Source organism: Talpa occidentalis, unplaced genomic scaffold, assembly GCF_014898055.3.
Source record: "Talpa occidentalis isolate TD23 unplaced genomic scaffold, MPIMG_talOcc4v2.1 talOcc4.15, whole genome shotgun sequence".
Classification (NCBI taxonomy): domain Eukaryota; kingdom Metazoa; phylum Chordata; class Mammalia; order Eulipotyphla; family Talpidae; genus Talpa; species Talpa occidentalis.
In genome coordinates this window covers 2127246-2143943 of record NW_023601543.1, presented here as the reverse complement: position 1 = coordinate 2143943, position 16698 = coordinate 2127246, and the positions used below count along the sequence as shown (strand labels likewise).

The 16698-nt window shown below is 41.9% G+C and overlaps 1 protein-coding gene across 8 annotated transcripts in view; it reads left to right on the top strand.

Moving 5' to 3' along the window:
- The window catches only part of PASD1 (PAS domain containing repressor 1), a 73866-nt gene that overhangs the window by 54538 nt on the left and 2630 nt on the right, over positions 1-16698 (top strand). For 7 of the 8 annotated variants that reach the window (XM_037511815.2, XM_037511813.2, XM_037511814.2 and 4 more), the window contains 7 exons: positions 2679-2751; positions 9917-10040; positions 12210-12355; positions 14132-14314; positions 14652-14813; positions 15188-15340; positions 15512-15609. In XM_037511815.2, coding sequence (XP_037367712.1) covers positions 2679-2751; positions 9917-10040; positions 12210-12355; positions 14132-14314; positions 14652-14813; positions 15188-15340; positions 15512-15609 — 939 coding nt within the window. The remainder of the gene's footprint in view (positions 1-2678; positions 2752-9916; positions 10041-12209; positions 12356-14131; positions 14315-14651; positions 14814-15187; positions 15341-15511; positions 15610-16698) is intronic. The other variant, XM_037511819.2, reaches the window with a different exon arrangement.

Genomic DNA, 16698 nt, shown 5'->3' with positions numbered 1-16698 from the left:
GTAAGGGCACAATTTGAGAGTAACCTTTTGAGATTTGACGTAATGAGACTGAGATACTTATTTTTGTAAAATTAGAAAGTGTTTTTTTTTTTTCATGTAAGTACATCTAGCAAAGTGTTCTTGGTCATTTTCTTTCTTTCTGAAAATAAACTGATAAAATTTGAAGAAGGAAACTTCTGTTTTCATCGGTTGCTAAGCAAAGACAGCCATGCACAAGGTGGCAAATCCTCTGTCACACCACATATCCTCATATCCTGAGCCTGAATTCTGTACATATGCAAGCTTGTTCAGGTGTGAAATACTCCTTAATGCTTTTCTTTCGTAGTGTATGTGTTTGTACTTTTACATTCTGATTGTAATATCTGCCATCTAGGTTAACTTACAGAAAAGTATGATATGTAAATTCCTTAGAAAACTTTGCTCTCCTTCATATTTTACATTCTTGGTATCCAAGCTAGTGGGTTTAAAGCAAAACATAAATGCCTTACGATGTTTTCTTGTCAAAGTCAGTGTCTCCTCCAGTAAGACTGATGATATCCTTTGGTATAGTACTCTCCGGCAGAGCGTTCTCTGGTGCCAGGAATGCTTTTTAATCTGCTTTGATGCAGTACCCTCTAGCCATGCATAGCTACTGAGCACTTGAAATGTGGCCACTGTGACTGACAAAATTTTATTTAATTTTGATTTTAATTTAGCCACATATGGCTAATAGCCAATCTCTTAGACCGTGCAGTCCGTTCATTCCCATGCTGTTTACCGTAGGTATTTTTACTATTTAGAAGGTAATATGGAGACATTTATTTGATTTCAAGGAATGCATAGAATCCTCAACATGTCCCTCACAATAATTGTGTCAAACTCAGTAGGGCTGGGGTGACAGATGTGCAGATATTTTAATTGAGTTGACCAGTTAGTTTATTCCTTTATTCACTTGGCTGAAGTTCATGAAGTACCTGATAAGTGCTCTGATTGTGCCAGGTGCTGGGGATGCCAGAGGTTCCAAGCATGTGTGTTGGGGAAATTCACTGGGTAAAAAAGGGGGTCAGAAAAAAAGTAAGATCTGGGAAACGGAAGAGTCAAAGATGCCTTGCTGCTGTCAGTCCTGTGGACCGGGTGTGGGGATGGCACTATTTTCCAAGGTCAGAGACAGTAGAGGGGAGAGGTGTAGGCATCTCATTAGGCCTCATCAAGTCGGGGTGTCTGTTAGACACTCAGATTGCTTGTCCTAAAGGCGATGGTGCACACGGGGTTCTGGAGATCGATGTCAGTCATTCTTAGCCTGCAAGGGAGAAGATCTAAAGGTCATAAAGTGAATTACCAGCACTTACTCTGTTAGACTAAACTGGCTTATACATTTAGTCAGACTGAAAAAATTAAGCAATGGACTATGGTGGAGGAGTCTGGGTGCCCTGGTGGGTGTGGAGTGGGGTGGGAACATATATCTGAAGAGGTAGGATTCTAAACCTCTCAATTATATACAGTGTTGTGAATCAGTGTTATCTGAGCTAAAAAAAAAATACAGATGATAATCTTTTAAGGATTTGATTTTTAGCTGATGTGGGGCAGATTCACGAGTGACACTGTTTATGTCCAGGTTACTTGATGCTAAAAGTCAAACTAGTAAGGACTACTAGACAGCACCCCATCACACACAAATGACTGAAGTAACTCATTAACTAGTTATTGATGCTAATTAAATTAACACTTCCTCAATATTATGTTTTCTTAAATAATTAAAACTTCCTCTATACAAATATTTATGTACTTTGATAATCCTGGATATTTTCTCCCCAAATTTTTCCTAATTTTCTGCCATTGAAAATAAATGATGTGAGTAAAATGGATTTTTTGGTTGGGATTTGTGAAATAGAGGATGGAAATTTTTTTTCCCTTTAAATGAGTATTCACTTTCTGAAACCAAGCAGATTAATCCAGTTAGTCCAGCCTTCTGAATGAGTTAGGATTTCACAGCATTTTGTCACTGTGTTACTACCCTAAGGTCTTGCTTGTTATCCTATCTGTTATCAGATTGCCGTTTTCATTTTGTGAGCGGCAAGAGAAAAATGGAAAATAATACACTTCCACAGCAGAGTCTCAGTCACGAACATTTTAAGGCTTAACAGCAGTTTCATTATTAAAAACAAGATTCATTCATATTCTGTCCTGTCCACATCTACCACTCACATGGTGCAGGCAGGCGGACATCCAGAGCCCATGCCACAGAGCTGCAGTCTCCCCTTGGGCATTGGAGCAAAATTATAATTTTGATAGAATCCATTGTTAATGAGCTAGAGAATGGAGACTTTCTCTAATTACAGGAAACAAAATTAAATTTGACTTGAAGGCATTTTTTGTAGCTGCAGTTGGTTTAAAAATTAAGAACATTCGTTGTATGCTGTGACTTTTTTGAGATTGTTTTGCTCGCCAATGTCAAAAAGAGGTATTGCTACCTGCAGCAGACTTCATTCTAATGAGGGTCTGGGTGATGGCCTCCATAGACATCATGCAGATCATGCAGGAGAACTCTGTAGGAAAAATGACACCTCCAAGATTAACAATGTTATATATTAAGAAAAATACCATTTTTCTTATTCAAACCTTATTATTACTGTATAATAGAAAATTTAGGGTTAGATGGCAAGTGAAATGTGCTTAACTCTCTTTTTACCTATTTATAGATGTCTTCAAGGCCAAAGAAGAAGTTCTAGAATGAAAGCTGTTTGCTCTGAACGTGAAGCTTCTGCAGAAGATGTACGTACAGTAGAGCCATAGACTAAACTTAGATTCTTCTTCCTGGTGGGGTGATGATTCTTTTTCCAAATTGTGTTTATCGTGGTGCAGTAGGGGTACATCTTTGTCTCTGCTTAGGACTTACAGGTTCTCAAACCTCTACAAATACATCTTTTCACACCCTGCCTACCACTGCCTCCCACTTACACTCACCACTTTCCCCCTCTGGTTGCCTCAGTGTTGCTGTCAGGTGTTGAGAGTTTATCATTGGTTTGGTTTTGAATGACCCTTCATTATGTTTCTCTGTATTCTACATTGAGACCATTCTTTATTTATTTATATTTGCCTGATTTATTTCCCTTAGCATTATCCTCTTCAGTTCCATCCATGCTGTTGAAAAAGGGCAGGATTTTATCTTTTCTTATAGCTGAGTAGTAATTCCAGAGAGAGAGGGAGGGAGAGAGAAAGAGAGACTGTGTGTACGTACGTGTGCACACGCACATACATCGCATTTTTCTGAACCACTCCTCTGTCTGTGGGCACTTAGGTTATTTCCATAGCTTAGTTGTTGTAAATAGTGCTGAGATGAATACAGGAGTCCATAGAGCCCTGCAAATTAGTGTTTTTGTACTCTTTGGGTAGTTAGTGGGCATTGCCAATGTACACGAGCTTTAATTTCAAGAAGTATCTCGTATGAGCAGAACGTTTAAGGGGTGTGCCACAGTTGCCATTTTGTTGTCATCCAGTAACTGCCATATTTGAAATGGTCCTTTTGAACCTTTGTAAAGAATTAAGCTAAGCTCTGTGAGAGAGATTGTTGTTTAAAGTCTTTTGGTCTTGTAAGACATTTTAAAGTGAAGGCTTATTTACCTCCCTGGCTCAGTAGACTGTGAGTAGACACATGAGACTGCTTCATGCCATCACAGGCAGAACCCAGTCCCTGATGAGCCTGGATTGTCGCCATCCTTTTGCTAAGCCATAGGCATCACCCATATAGCCCTTCTCCAGAGGTTACTAGAGAGAACCCTCCAAGGATGTATATACAGAATTAGAACTATGAAACCTGGGTTTCCCCTCAAAGTTCTGCACCTCTAGTCTGTGAGATAAGATCTCACTACAGGAGAAACGCTATAGAAGAACAGAAAATCATTGCAGAAAGTCTTGTTTTCCCAGTGAATGATTTTTCCCCGTACTTGCCACTCCATGGGCTCATGTAACAAGGCTGTTAGGCTGCTCACTGCATTGCTGACAGTGCTTGCAGAGAGAAGATGGCCTCAATACCAGAAGAGAAGTGTTTGGTTCCAGATGTGCCACTTACCAGTTACGTGGCCTGAGGACAGTCGTTTTGCCACGGAGAGCCTCCGTTTCCTCACCTGCAATACGGCAGTAGTAGTGATCTCTGAAAAGGCTTCCTTGTGTGGATAGTAATAATGCTCAGAGGAATTTCATTTTTAAGTATATTGTCTGTATTCCTGCAGTAGAACGAAGCTTGTGTGAGAGTAGGGGTTGTCTTGTTCATTAGCATATCCCCAGATACCTTGAACAAGGCTTGCTGCACATAGTAGGTACTCATAAATACTAGATGCACACATGATTTTGCCAGGAAGCATTTGCGAATTCCTGGGGCTGTGCAAACAGCAGATATTTTTAGTATTTTAAGTTTTTCTGTAAGGAAGAGATACTATGAGCTCATAGGGTAAATATGAAGTGATTTTCTATTGTATTTTCCAACTATTGGTAATTGAAAAAGTTACTGCTATGTAGATAAAATTTTCTCCCTTCTGAAGATGTTCCTTTGCTTAACCTGACATTCTGTTCCAGAGAGTATGAAACAGGGAGGAAATTACATAGAAGGCTAATTTAAGCAGAGCAATGTTCTTTTCAAATGAAAAGCAATTTGTAGTTATGCTACCAGGCTGAGGCACCCATCTAGTTCTGACCATCATCTAACAGGTACACAACTGACAGCCTTACTTCTTCAGTCGTGAGTCAACTGCAGTGTGCGCTGTGTAAAGAGTACGGTCCTTCAACTTAGTATTTTGAGGAAATCTGGATTTAAAAATTATCATTTTTTTTAATAGAGGCATGTTTTTATTTATTTGTTTGTTTGTTTGTTTTGTTTATACATGCACTGGGTACAGTCAGAAGCGCGGGAGGGTGAGAGAATTCACCAGAGCCAGAGCGGGGAACAGAGCAGGCAGAAGGACCGAAGTACACTGCTGAGGGGAGCGGCGGGCGGCAGGAGAGGTCTGCGCGCCATGTGGGACCCTCCTCCGGTGCCCGGGGAGCAGCCGGGGATCAAACCGGAGCCGCAGAGGTCGCGGGCAGCTTCGCAACCCAGCGCTCTACCGCTGCGCCACCGGGGAGGCCCTTAAAAATTATCATTTTATAAAACTTAGAAAACCTAGTAGGTAAATATAGCATTGAAAAGAAAGTTGTTGTTTTTTTATATAAGAAAACCATAATTAACCACCGTGGCACAATTGCTGTCTAATTTGCTTATTCTCACTTAGCCTTAGTTTATCAATATGTGTATTTGTCACTTAATGACAATGATCGCTTACCATTGCTTTTCACTTACCACTAAGTTCCGTCTTTGTACGGCCCCAGTAACTTCAGTAACAGCACAGTGCTCCACATTGTGGGTAAGGGTTGACACAGCGGTATGATAGAAAATAATAACTGAAGTGCATTGATGACTTCTAATGTGTCAAACATTGGGCTAGATGCTTAATCTGACCTACAGCAATCCTCTGAGGCATCACCATTCCAGTTTTTCAGAGATAGTAAATCTTGGATTCTTGATTTTAAATAACCTACTTAAAGTTTGCCAGTTAGTGGTTTATTATAAGAGTGACTGTGTTGAGAATAGACTATGGAGAGATGAGAGATGATGACTTGGACCAGATAAGAGAGGAAGTTGTGAGAAGTTGGTTGGATTTTAGATATATTTTGAAGGAAGAGCCCTTGGATTTGTTGACTTTGGATGAGATGTGTACAAAAGGGGGAGTTAGGGATGACTTGGAGGTGCTTGATCTGGAAGGATGGTGTTGCATTAACTGACGTGGAGAAAATGGTGAAAGAAGTCATAAGCTTAAGGGTGCTTGCCAGGGTGTAATACTTAGGTGTCAGTTTTGAAAATGCTATATTTGAAATGCCTGTTAGTCCATTGGCAATGCAAAGCTGAACTGATGATAAGAATTTGGGAATCATCAGTCTTGATGGTCTTAAAGCATAAATTTAGAAGACATTACCAAGGGACTATGTATAGAAGGTAGAAGGACCAGGGACTAAACTTGGAGAACCCTCAAATCTAAGCGATTAGAGAGAAGGAAAAGAATCAGCAGATGATCAATAAGGAGACTAGCAAGTGAGCTAAGAGATGCGCCGAGTGGAGAAAGTGAGGAAATGATGAACAGTGTCAAGCGCTGTTAGATTAGGTAGGCTGGCAGCTCAGAAATGAGCATTCTGTTTAGGACCTGGAAGCCATTGCTGAATTTGTTGAGAAAAGTTTTGTAAGAGCACAGAGGGGTTCCAGGAGACATGTCTAATTGAGTAGGCTTAAGAGAGGCCAGTCGAATTGGTGATATTCGAGTACTTCCCTTTTGAGAAATTTCGCTCTCAAGGGAATCACAGTAACAGGTGGTAGGTGGCGCAAGGGTGGGATCTAGAGATGATTTTTAAATGCAGTGTATTTTTTTTAAAACTCTACTCTTCTATCTAGCATTTCCTCCATATCCAGTCAATCTGTCATCTTTACATATAGTACTCTTTCAAAAAGCAAAGTACCAAGGACCTCTTAAAAATTAGGCAGAGCATTTTTTACATTAAGCTAATCATGGGAAAAATGTGATAATTTGGGGGCCATACTTCTTGATTGCCACCCCTGCAATATACACTCATTTTTAGTTCACATAACTGTCAGGTATTAGAGCCTGCTTTTGAAGCTTACACTATATCTAAACCAAAAACTAGTGCTTCTCTCTTTAAATACTTTTTATGAAGACATTTAGGGAATAGGAGTGAATCCAAAGTCCTCTTAAAATTGTAAAAGCATGTTAATTGCCTTCTTGTCTCCTCTTTCTTTTTAGCTTCTAGCTGCCTCTCCTAAAAGACTTGTCTTCAGGCCTTAGTCCTAATTGCATTTCAAACTGGTATCTTTTTGCTTCAAAATTGTTTCTTTGTTTTGTTTCTTTCCAGACCAATTACCATTATGACAGATAATTCTGACAGTTTTAAGCTCAGTGCATTTATATTGATAAAGTAAAACATAGGAACACACAAAAATGGGCACCTTAATCAACATCCAAGTATATACATTTCTATTGAAAATCATCCAGGGAGCAGGATGCCAGTGATTAAATTGGTAATGGTCGTGATAAAGAGCAGGAGGAGGGGGAATGAGAGAGGTCAAACCCCAGTTCAGTGACTGGGACCCCAACAGTGTTTTTCTAAATAATGAAAAGATTGAGGCATTTTCAACGGCATAATGCTTATTTTAAGGAATACAGAATAGTGCACTTACACAGTGTAGTTGTATAATTTCCTAAAGTTCAAGTACTGGGATTTGAGCTGGGTGAGTGTGCTCCAGTTGGTTCTTTGTAGAAGAGAATCACCCTGGCTTTATGTCCTGACCTAGTCTCCCCAGTTGCCCCACCCCTGGCCAAAAAAAAAAAGTGACAACTATATAGGTCCTTCACCTCCTTTGTTAAATTTACTCCTGGGTATTTAATTCTTTTCGCGGTGGTTGTGAATGGGATTGTTTTCTTTTTTTAAAATATTTTATTTTATGTAATTCTTAAATCATTTTTTCATCTTTGCACAATGTATGCATTTTCATTATGGTTATATTCCCCATACAATTGCACCCCCCCCTTATTTTGACTCTAGTCCTTCCGCTCCCCACCCCTCCCCCCGCCCCCATAGTGTGTCTCTGGTTTATAGTTGCTTGTTGATTTTGATTTTTACTTTGTATTGAAATTCCGGATGGTCTCACTCATAGCAGGAATTTAGAAAACTTCAATAAGAGACTGGGATTGTTTTCTTGATTTCTTTCTCTTCTAGCTCATTGTTTGCTTATAGAAATGCAACTGATGTCTGTAAATTGATTTTGTGCCCTGCCACTTTTCTAGGCTGTTTTATTGTTTCTGATAGTTTAGTGGAATCTTTAGGGTTTGCTGTCTATACTATATCATCTGCAAATAATGATAGTTTTGCTTCTTCCTTTCCAATTTGGATTCCTTTGGATTTTTTTTCTCTTGCCTAACTGCTGTCGGTAGGACTTCCAATACTCTGTTGAATAGTAGTGGGGAGAGTGTCTTGTACCAGATCTTAAAGGAAAACTTTCACTCTTTTAACATTGGGTATGATTTATGTTGTTATAAATGGCCTTTATTATGTTGAGGCATGTTCCATCTAGTTTTTTAAGGGTTTTATCATAAACGGATGTTCAGTCTTACCAAATTCTTCATCTGCATTTATTGATATCATAGTATAATTTATTTCCTTTGTTGATGTAAATTACATTGATTTTTCAAGCGTTGCCTTTTCTTTAAAGTCAAGAGAATCTCCTCACTTTTTCACATAATATTAGGAAAACTGGTGGACTGAAAGTCAATGTATGAATACATGCGAGACCTTTGTCTGGTGTTCTTCACCTTTCCTTTCTTCCTTTCCCACCCCAGCTCATTGTCCCGTGACAGACTCGCTGGGCTGCTTGGGGCACAGCAGCCTCACTTGCCACAATGGGAAGGTGGCGGGATCCGCCTCAGTGGCCCTGATCCTTTAAAACAAAATTCTTTTCTCCTTGTCTCTTTCTCTCTCATAAAATGCTATTTAAGTGCCTTTAGGAGCCTTGCCTTGGGAAAAACAAGGCTTGGGAAAAGGGAGGGAGATTGGATGTGTGGAGAGAAAAGTCACTTTGATTCCTGCAGATGATTTTCCAGGAGTGAAATACAAGCTTAGTATCACCTCTTAGGATATACCTTTGCTTATTATACCTCGTTTATTCAGGGAGTCACCCATTCTTAAAATGGAAGCACTTATGATTTGAAGCACTATGGCAGGAGTTGGGAATGGGAATACAGAGAGAAGTGATTCAGTCCCTTCTGTCAAGATACTTACATTCTAGTGGAGGGGGACTAGATTACATAGTAAAAAATCATTAAAAAAATGTTTTGACTTGTTCTTTTCCAGTTTTCACTGTGTACATCCTGTTTCTTTCTGACATCTTATACAGTCATCTCAGATAAAATCTAGAACTAAACTTTGCAAAGAAAGTGAAGAATAGAGAAATTTATAATTTGTAAACTAATCTCAGCAAAATTTAAATTTATTAAATAACTGTGCATTCTTAACTGTTACAAAATATGCCATTTTCATTGCCTCAAAAAAGAAAAAAATGTCATTACCTGGTGACAGTCTACTGTAAAGGAAGCCAAATGTCTCTTGTCCGTTATTGTTTGAAGATGACATTAAAATTCACTCTTCTTACTTAGGTGCGTCATATAATAACTGATGTTATTGTTTAAAATAAAATACAAGTTTTCTTGGATTTACTGCTCTTGGTATTAGAATAAAAGTATTAAATGAATTCTTAGTTCAAATCAATAAATGTTCATCATCACTTTCTCCCAGACTCAGAAAACAGATAAAACCAAAACCACAGAGCGCTTAAGCAGCCCCTGTTGACTTTTCCTTGCTCTGCGCCTCGGCTGCTGAGTGCAGGGCCTCTGCGAACATGTCCCCCCAGCAGGGTTATGGTTCTCCACAGCCTTCTTCCCCTGGGAGTCAGCGGGTCTCCTAAGGAAGAATGGAAAAGGAGAGCCTCGCCATCCTTGGCTGCTCTACCCGTGACCTCCCAGCACCTCTGAAAGGGATATCTACATTTTTATATTTACCGCCACTTTAATCTGCACACAGTTTTCTTCTGCTTGTGTACTTAGCATGTCTACACTGTGTTTGTTGTTTGATAGTGCCAGTGTATAGCATGTGGCCCCCGTGATCTGTGCTCAGCCAACAGTGTTTTTTCAAGGACATGTTTCACAATGTTTTTGTGTTAAGCATTCAGTTGATTTAACCAATGCTGGTCCCTCAGAGTTTGTGTTCTGCCCATGTTTCCTCTTGTTCATATATCGACTTGTCTCCAAATTGAAATGTTATCTTTTCCTCTTTTGGAAATTCCTAGGATCAAATCGATACTGTAACTGCTGCTCAGTATGCACCTCAAGATTCTTCTAATGTAATTTCAATAGATTCTGATTCACCTACTGACTCCAGCACATCTCTGAACACCATACCTGAATCGCCAGGTAGGTGCATTTGGTTATTTGGATAGGGACTAAAGGTTAGGGAAAAAAAAGGTTAATTATAGTTTCTCAAATTAAATGTTCTATTTATAATGGTGCAAGATTGCAAGCGGTTTCTATTTATAGTCGTGCAAGATTGCAAGCGTGAATTCTAACTTTGTTCATCTTGTGTAAATTTTTTTTAAATATTTATTTATTTATACAAGCACTGGGTACAGTCAGAAGTGCAGGAGGGTGAGAGAATTCACCAGAGCCAGAGCGGGGAGCAGAGCAGGCAGAGGGACCGAAGTACACTGCTGGGGGGGGAGCAGCGGGCGGCAGGAGGGGTCTGCGCGCCATGTGGGACCCTCCTCCGGTGGCCGGGGAGCAGCCGGGGATCAAACCGGTGCTGCAGAGGCTGCGGGCAGCTTCGCAACCCAGCGCTCAACCGCTGCGCCACCGGGGAGGCCCGTGTAAATTTTTTAAGATGATGATTTAAGAGCAATGAAAATGAGTATCTCATCAATAGCTCAGTGCTTGGGAACCACACTATTCTAGCCCATTTAATTTTACCCTTTTAAAGATGGGTGCTGTAGTTCAGTCTTAGGAGGAGTAATCCTTTTATCTTTTCATACTCAAGCAGTCTTTTCTGCTATTGCGTAATAGGTACAGCCCAAAGAAACCTCTTGTTTTCAAAGCTGTACTGGGTAATCTCTCAAAAACAGAGCTAGTTCATTATATAAGCTTCAATGGTTGAGATATTTCATGAATATCATATAAAAAATACAAAGTAGTGTGCAGACCATGAGCTCCAATTATCTGATTTTTTCGTATTTTAGATAACTTGTATTGTGGAATCCTCATATATTGGTCAAACAACTTTTTAAAATACTCTTAAGATAGCAACACTTCCATTATTACTATCCGTCTCAAAGCTTTGTTTTAAAAAATCCTTTCAAAACATTTGATGGGGCACTTGGGGGGGTCAAAATCCATGAAATCCTGATTGTGATTTCTGAAATGTGTAAGAGCAATTTAGTTTTAAATTTGCACACAGTAAAATTCACTCTTTAGATATTACCGTTTTTATTGGAATTATTGGTATTTATGATGACTAATTATTAGGAATAATGGGTTTGACACAGACGAAGTCATGTATCTACCCCCACAATACCAGCGGCACAGCTCCCCCTCCCCACCCCTCACATTGCTTAGAGTCATCTCTTTCTGTTCAGCTGTGCCCCCGTCCTCCAGCCGCCGTTGCCCTGCAACCCATCTCTGCGGGGTTCCCTTTTCCAGAATCATGCAAACAGAATCACACATGATCTAGCCCTTTTAGTCTGGCTTCATTAGTAAAATGTTTTTAGGATTCATTCATGTTGCATGAATCAGTGGTTCATTCCTTTTTTTTTTTTCCTTTCTTTCTTTTCGCCTAAATCGTACTGCCTCTGGTGAATGGACCACAGTGTTTTTTTAAAAAATCTACTCATTTGTAGAAGGACATCTGGGTTATTTCCAAGTTTTTGGTGATTGTAGATAAAGCTATCCTAAACTTTTTTTTCCAAGAGGTTTTTTGGGTGTGAATATAAGTTTTTAACTCACTTGGGTCAATTCCTGGGAGTGGGACCTGGATAAGACGGGAAATGTGTGTGTGAAAGAAAGTGCAAAAGCATTCGCCAAAACACTGCCAGTTTGCATTATTCAAATAGTGTCCGCTGCTGTGCTTTTCAGAGCCATTGAAGGAGAATCGTGTCACAAACACCTCGAGCACCTTGAGTATTTCTGAGAATCCCATGCTTTGGGGTACCTAATTTTTAAGAAATGACTCCTCTGATTTGGCTTAAAAGGGCTTTGTCAGTTGCATGGCACCGAATTTCCAAAAGTAGAGTCAAAGGAATTTTGTAATGATTTGTGATTTGGGGTATCAGTTTATGCTTACCTGGGTGGCGGTTAAAAAGAAAACCACACACTACCTTCATTTTCAAATACGAAGAACTTTTTAAAACTTTTTAAATTAATGTTCTGAATTATTCCTGGTACCTGGCACGGCTTCCTTTAGGTGAAATAAAACTTTATTCTTCTATTTATAGGACTTATGAAAGAAAATAAGAAAAGAAATCTACATAATCTCTTCGATAATGTTGGTACTTTCACTTTTTTTAATCATGAATTCCACTGTGCTTTCTTTCTCAGCTACATCATCTTTGCAGAGCTTTCAGTTGGAACCTGAGATGGAACAGATGGATGAGGTGAATGAGACAGAAGAGGTGGGACAGAAGGAAGATTTGGACCAGATGCGTGAAATGGAAGATACAGAGCAGATGGAGAAAATGGAGCAGGTGGTTCAGGAAGTAGAGGCAGGCCAGGGTGGAGGGGCAGGTCAGGGGGAAGAAACAGACCAGGAAGACGAGCTAGATCAGGGAGAAGAGGTGGGCCCGGTGGATAAGGAGGAAGAAGCAAAGCAGGTAGGAAGGGAGGAAGAGGAAGAACAGGTTAATGAGAGACAGGTGGACCAGGTGGAAGAGGAGACCCTATTATCCTCCAGTGTGGCTGTTGACATCAGTCCTCAGGTACACCTGGGAATCTTGCTTCACATACTTGTCTGGACCACTAACTTGCAAAGCTCTACATTTCCACTCTCGTTTCAAGGTTTACTTTATGGAAAACATGCTCTTTTTGTTTGTCTTTTTAAAACTATCACCATTTGTCTTGTACTGGATTTTCAGATGAAGCTAATAAGAATTCATTGGGCCTTAGGAAAAAGGGAGGTTGGAGGTTCCCTAAGACCGAATCCTTATTACCTCTCTTAATATGAAATACACAGACACTTGGTGCTTGAGAGAGTTTGAGCCAAGTGAGAAGCTTAACTACTAAGAAAAGGCAGTGTTTTTAAGATCCGTGCTTCTTATCACCTGTGAGGAGATGCTGTCTATCTCACGGAAAGACAATTTTCCTATAAGCAACACTCCCCACGCCTGCCAGCTGGATTTTCCCAGTGGAATTTTTATTGGGTTAAAGCATACCTTTCAGAACGTTAGATATATCCAGCCTTCAAGTGTCAGCACCAATGCGTGGTCTGAAGCCAAATCAAAACTTTTGGACTAACTACTCTGTGGTTTTCCTACCCCTAAATCTGGGTATGTAACCACAGATTTGGATAGTCATCTTTTATATTAGACAGGATTATTAAAATCAGATTGGCAGCCTAGATAACAAATTTGTAGTCTGTTATGTGGAACTGTGTAATAATCACCAAGCCTGAGTTGTTACTCCATTCCCAGTGACAGGGTGTCCCCATGCAGTGGGGAGAACTGAGCACAGAAGCCCAATATTTGAGGATTGCCCCAGCAGTGTGACCTTGGCACGTCATTGATTCTCAGTTTCTCTGTCTTAAAATAGTCTGTTTGCCTTGCATGGGTTTTTGGAGTGCTAGGAAAATACTTTAAACTAAAAGAAAATTTCTATAGAAATCCATTTTGTCCTTAACGTGTCTTTATTGTGCTAAAACGTTAAAGGCTGTCACCCTTGATAGCTTTCTCTTCTTTGAATTAATTTATAGTTAAAGCTTAAATATAACTTTTGTTTAAAATAGTCAAAGTAACCAGCAATCAGATGGAAGAATGATCCCCATGATCCATTTCTCATTTAGAATTCCTGGATTCTCTACAGAGCATTTTTTTTTAAAAAAAGATTTATTTATTTATGCATACAAGAGCTGGGGTGCAGGCCAGAGAAGCGGGGAGTGAGAGTATTCACCAGGGACACAGTGGGGAACAGAACAGGCAGACGGACCAAAATACACTGCTGAGGGGAGCAGCGGGGAGACAGGAGAGGTCTGCTGCTCCATGTGGGTAGCGCCCTGGCCGGCTGGGGATCGATCTCGTGCTGCAGAGGCTGCAGATTGCTTCATAGTGCGGTGCTTAACCCCTTGCACCACCAGGGAGGCCCCCAAGAACATTTCTTCAGACTTTCTAGCAGTGAAGGAAATCTGGAAATCGGGATTGGAGTGCCACTCTGCATTTTCAGACTTTCAAACCTTTGAAATAAAGCATCATGGTAGGATTTGGAGAAGTTGGTGTCCCCTTATGTGAACCATGAGCGATTCCTCCCCACAGCCATTACAGCCATCTTCACCAGTCGCACCACACATCAGCAGACATGAGCTGGAACTGATGAAGAAGTTCACAAAGCAGCTGGATGAGAGGACTCGCCGGCTGCAGGCTGACCTCACCAGCCAACGGAGTGCACTGGAAGCGATGAAGCAGCAGCTTCAGGCCATGCAGGGGCACAAGTACCAGGTTAGATATCAGGTCCATGTAAGTGGCAGAAGGGAGAGGAGAAAGGCAGCTTGGCAGTCGTCAAAGAGCTAGTCAGGAGGATCTCCTAGTAGTGACGGCTGCTCCTTCTGAGCAGCGGGGGACGTCTGGACTGATCTCTAGCCAGGGAACTTGGGGCTTGATCTTGTGTTTTTTCCTTGGCTGTAGGAACTGAGATGGGCCCAACCAGGCCCTGCAGTGACATGTGGCTTCCCGTGGGCATGCCTGGGCACTCTACTCCATGCTCAGTGTGTCTTGTGCCCTCCCTAAGGAAAGTAGTGGTCACTGAATAAGGCTTTTGTGTACTGCATCCTTTCAGCTGCCTGCTTCATGCCGCCCTGAGAGTCCTGAGCTGCAGACTTTGGAGCCAGTGCCCAAGAAACAAGTGAAGAGGTCTCGTTCAAATCGCCCTGATCTCAGGGAGGTCAAACATTTCCGTGGTGCCTCATCCCACTCTGTCAAAATCTCTGAGGAGCTTGAGGTATGGCAAGCCTGTTTGTTTCAATTGTGTGGCTGAAAGGGGTTCACTTTCATGAAGACTGGGGATCACCTGGTTCCCTTGAGGAGGGTGACTGCCCGGTAGGCTACAATTTATGTGCCTGAGGTACAAGATCTGCAGCTCCTTAGATCTGAACACGTATGTACTTACACACATTCATATGTGCTGGATGGCAGCTACTCCCAGCCAGGAGTCGCCAGCCAAACAAGGAGATAGTCACCCAGACCATGATGCCCAGAAAGGCAGGACTGCTGTCAACTTGTGTTTTGGGAGAATGAAGTGAGCGTGTTCAATCAGTCCCTGGAAGACTCTTGCAGACACTGAGGTACTTTGATCTCTTTCCTTTGATAAAATAGAACCTGCGGGAGCAACAGATGGAGGAAGAGGAGCTACCAGAGCAACAGATGGAGGAGCAGTACGTGGATGAGGAGAAGCTACTGGAGCAACAGGTGGAAGAGGAGCAGCTGCCAGAGCAGGACATGGATAAGGAGAAGCTGCCGGAACAGCAGGTAGAGCAGCAGCAGATGCAGGAGCAGCACATGCAGGAAGAGCAGATGCAGGAGGAACAGCTAGCAGAGCAGCATGTTGTCAGTGTGGAGGGCCAGATGCTGCAGATATGCATGTCTAAGCAGACCAGCATACCTGTGCCCCTCTGTGATGATCCCATTCCATTCATGCAGACCCAGCATAAGGTTATGCCTGTCAACTTAGTAGCTGAGCCACCGCCTTCTGACTGCTATCAAGATGAAAGCCTTGGAGATCAAGATGGGGCTCACAGGTAAGACGTGCATGGAATGGTGCTGCTTGTATCTGGACACCATGCCTGAAGCCATAGGTGACATGCCTGCGGGCACTCCTTATCAACGTTCACACTCAACTTGCTCTGTGGCCACTGGCTCCTCTACCCCTCCATGCATGGTCCACACCGGGCCTCACTGTTGGACCAGAGGATCTTAGTAAAAATAGGAGCAGCTGGGGAATCAGTGAGCAGAGCTCCAAGTGCTTGGCTTCAGCCACCAAGGCCCAGGCCCATGGTGCAGGGTGTTTAAAGGGAATCTCCCAGCATCCCTGAAGTCCGCCGATGGCAGGACACCACTTGAAGGGGTCTCCATGGCACTGATGGTTGTTGTGACGCTAGGAGATCGGTGGGTGTGAGGTGGTTACTCTATTGCCATCAGACACACAGAGCCAGGCTTACAGAAGGTCTCAGTGCTGGGAGTCACTGTGAGGACACAGACAAATTTTTTTGTTTAGAGATGAAGTCTTTGGTCCCAAATGCCAGAAAGATTCCCCTCAGCAATGAAGGGGTTGTATGGTCCAGTGTGTATTTTTCAGGGATGCCAGCTCTCTCGAGGTAGGCCTCCCAGGGTTCTCCAGACTTTCTTCTGAGCCTTCCTTTAGAATCAGGACCCTGACAGAAGGGGTGGGTAGTGTTATGTCTTCCAACTGGCAAGCATCAAGATGAAAGTGCAGTCTCAGAGTCTACAATGCAGTCCAGAAAGCTCTGTTTATCCCAACAATTCCATACTTGGGGTTGTAGCGAGAACACTGGACTTGGAGCTAGGAAGTTAACCTTGCAGTCCTACTCAGTACTAATGACGAAGGGCACATCACTGACTTTGGCGTAGGCAAGGTGACTTGCATGAGATCAAAGTGACCACCACCATGGTAGGACCAGACTATCCACGTGCTAGAAGTAAAACCCCTCGAGACAGGTGACTGCCATTCCTCTCAATGTTTACATTTGCTCTTCTGTGGCAAATTGAGGCTTTCCCCAGACCACAGTGAGGGTACAGATGGATGTTGATAAGTGAGACAGTGTGTCCTGGACCACCATTTTTGGACTCAGGGGACTTCTCTTAAAGCT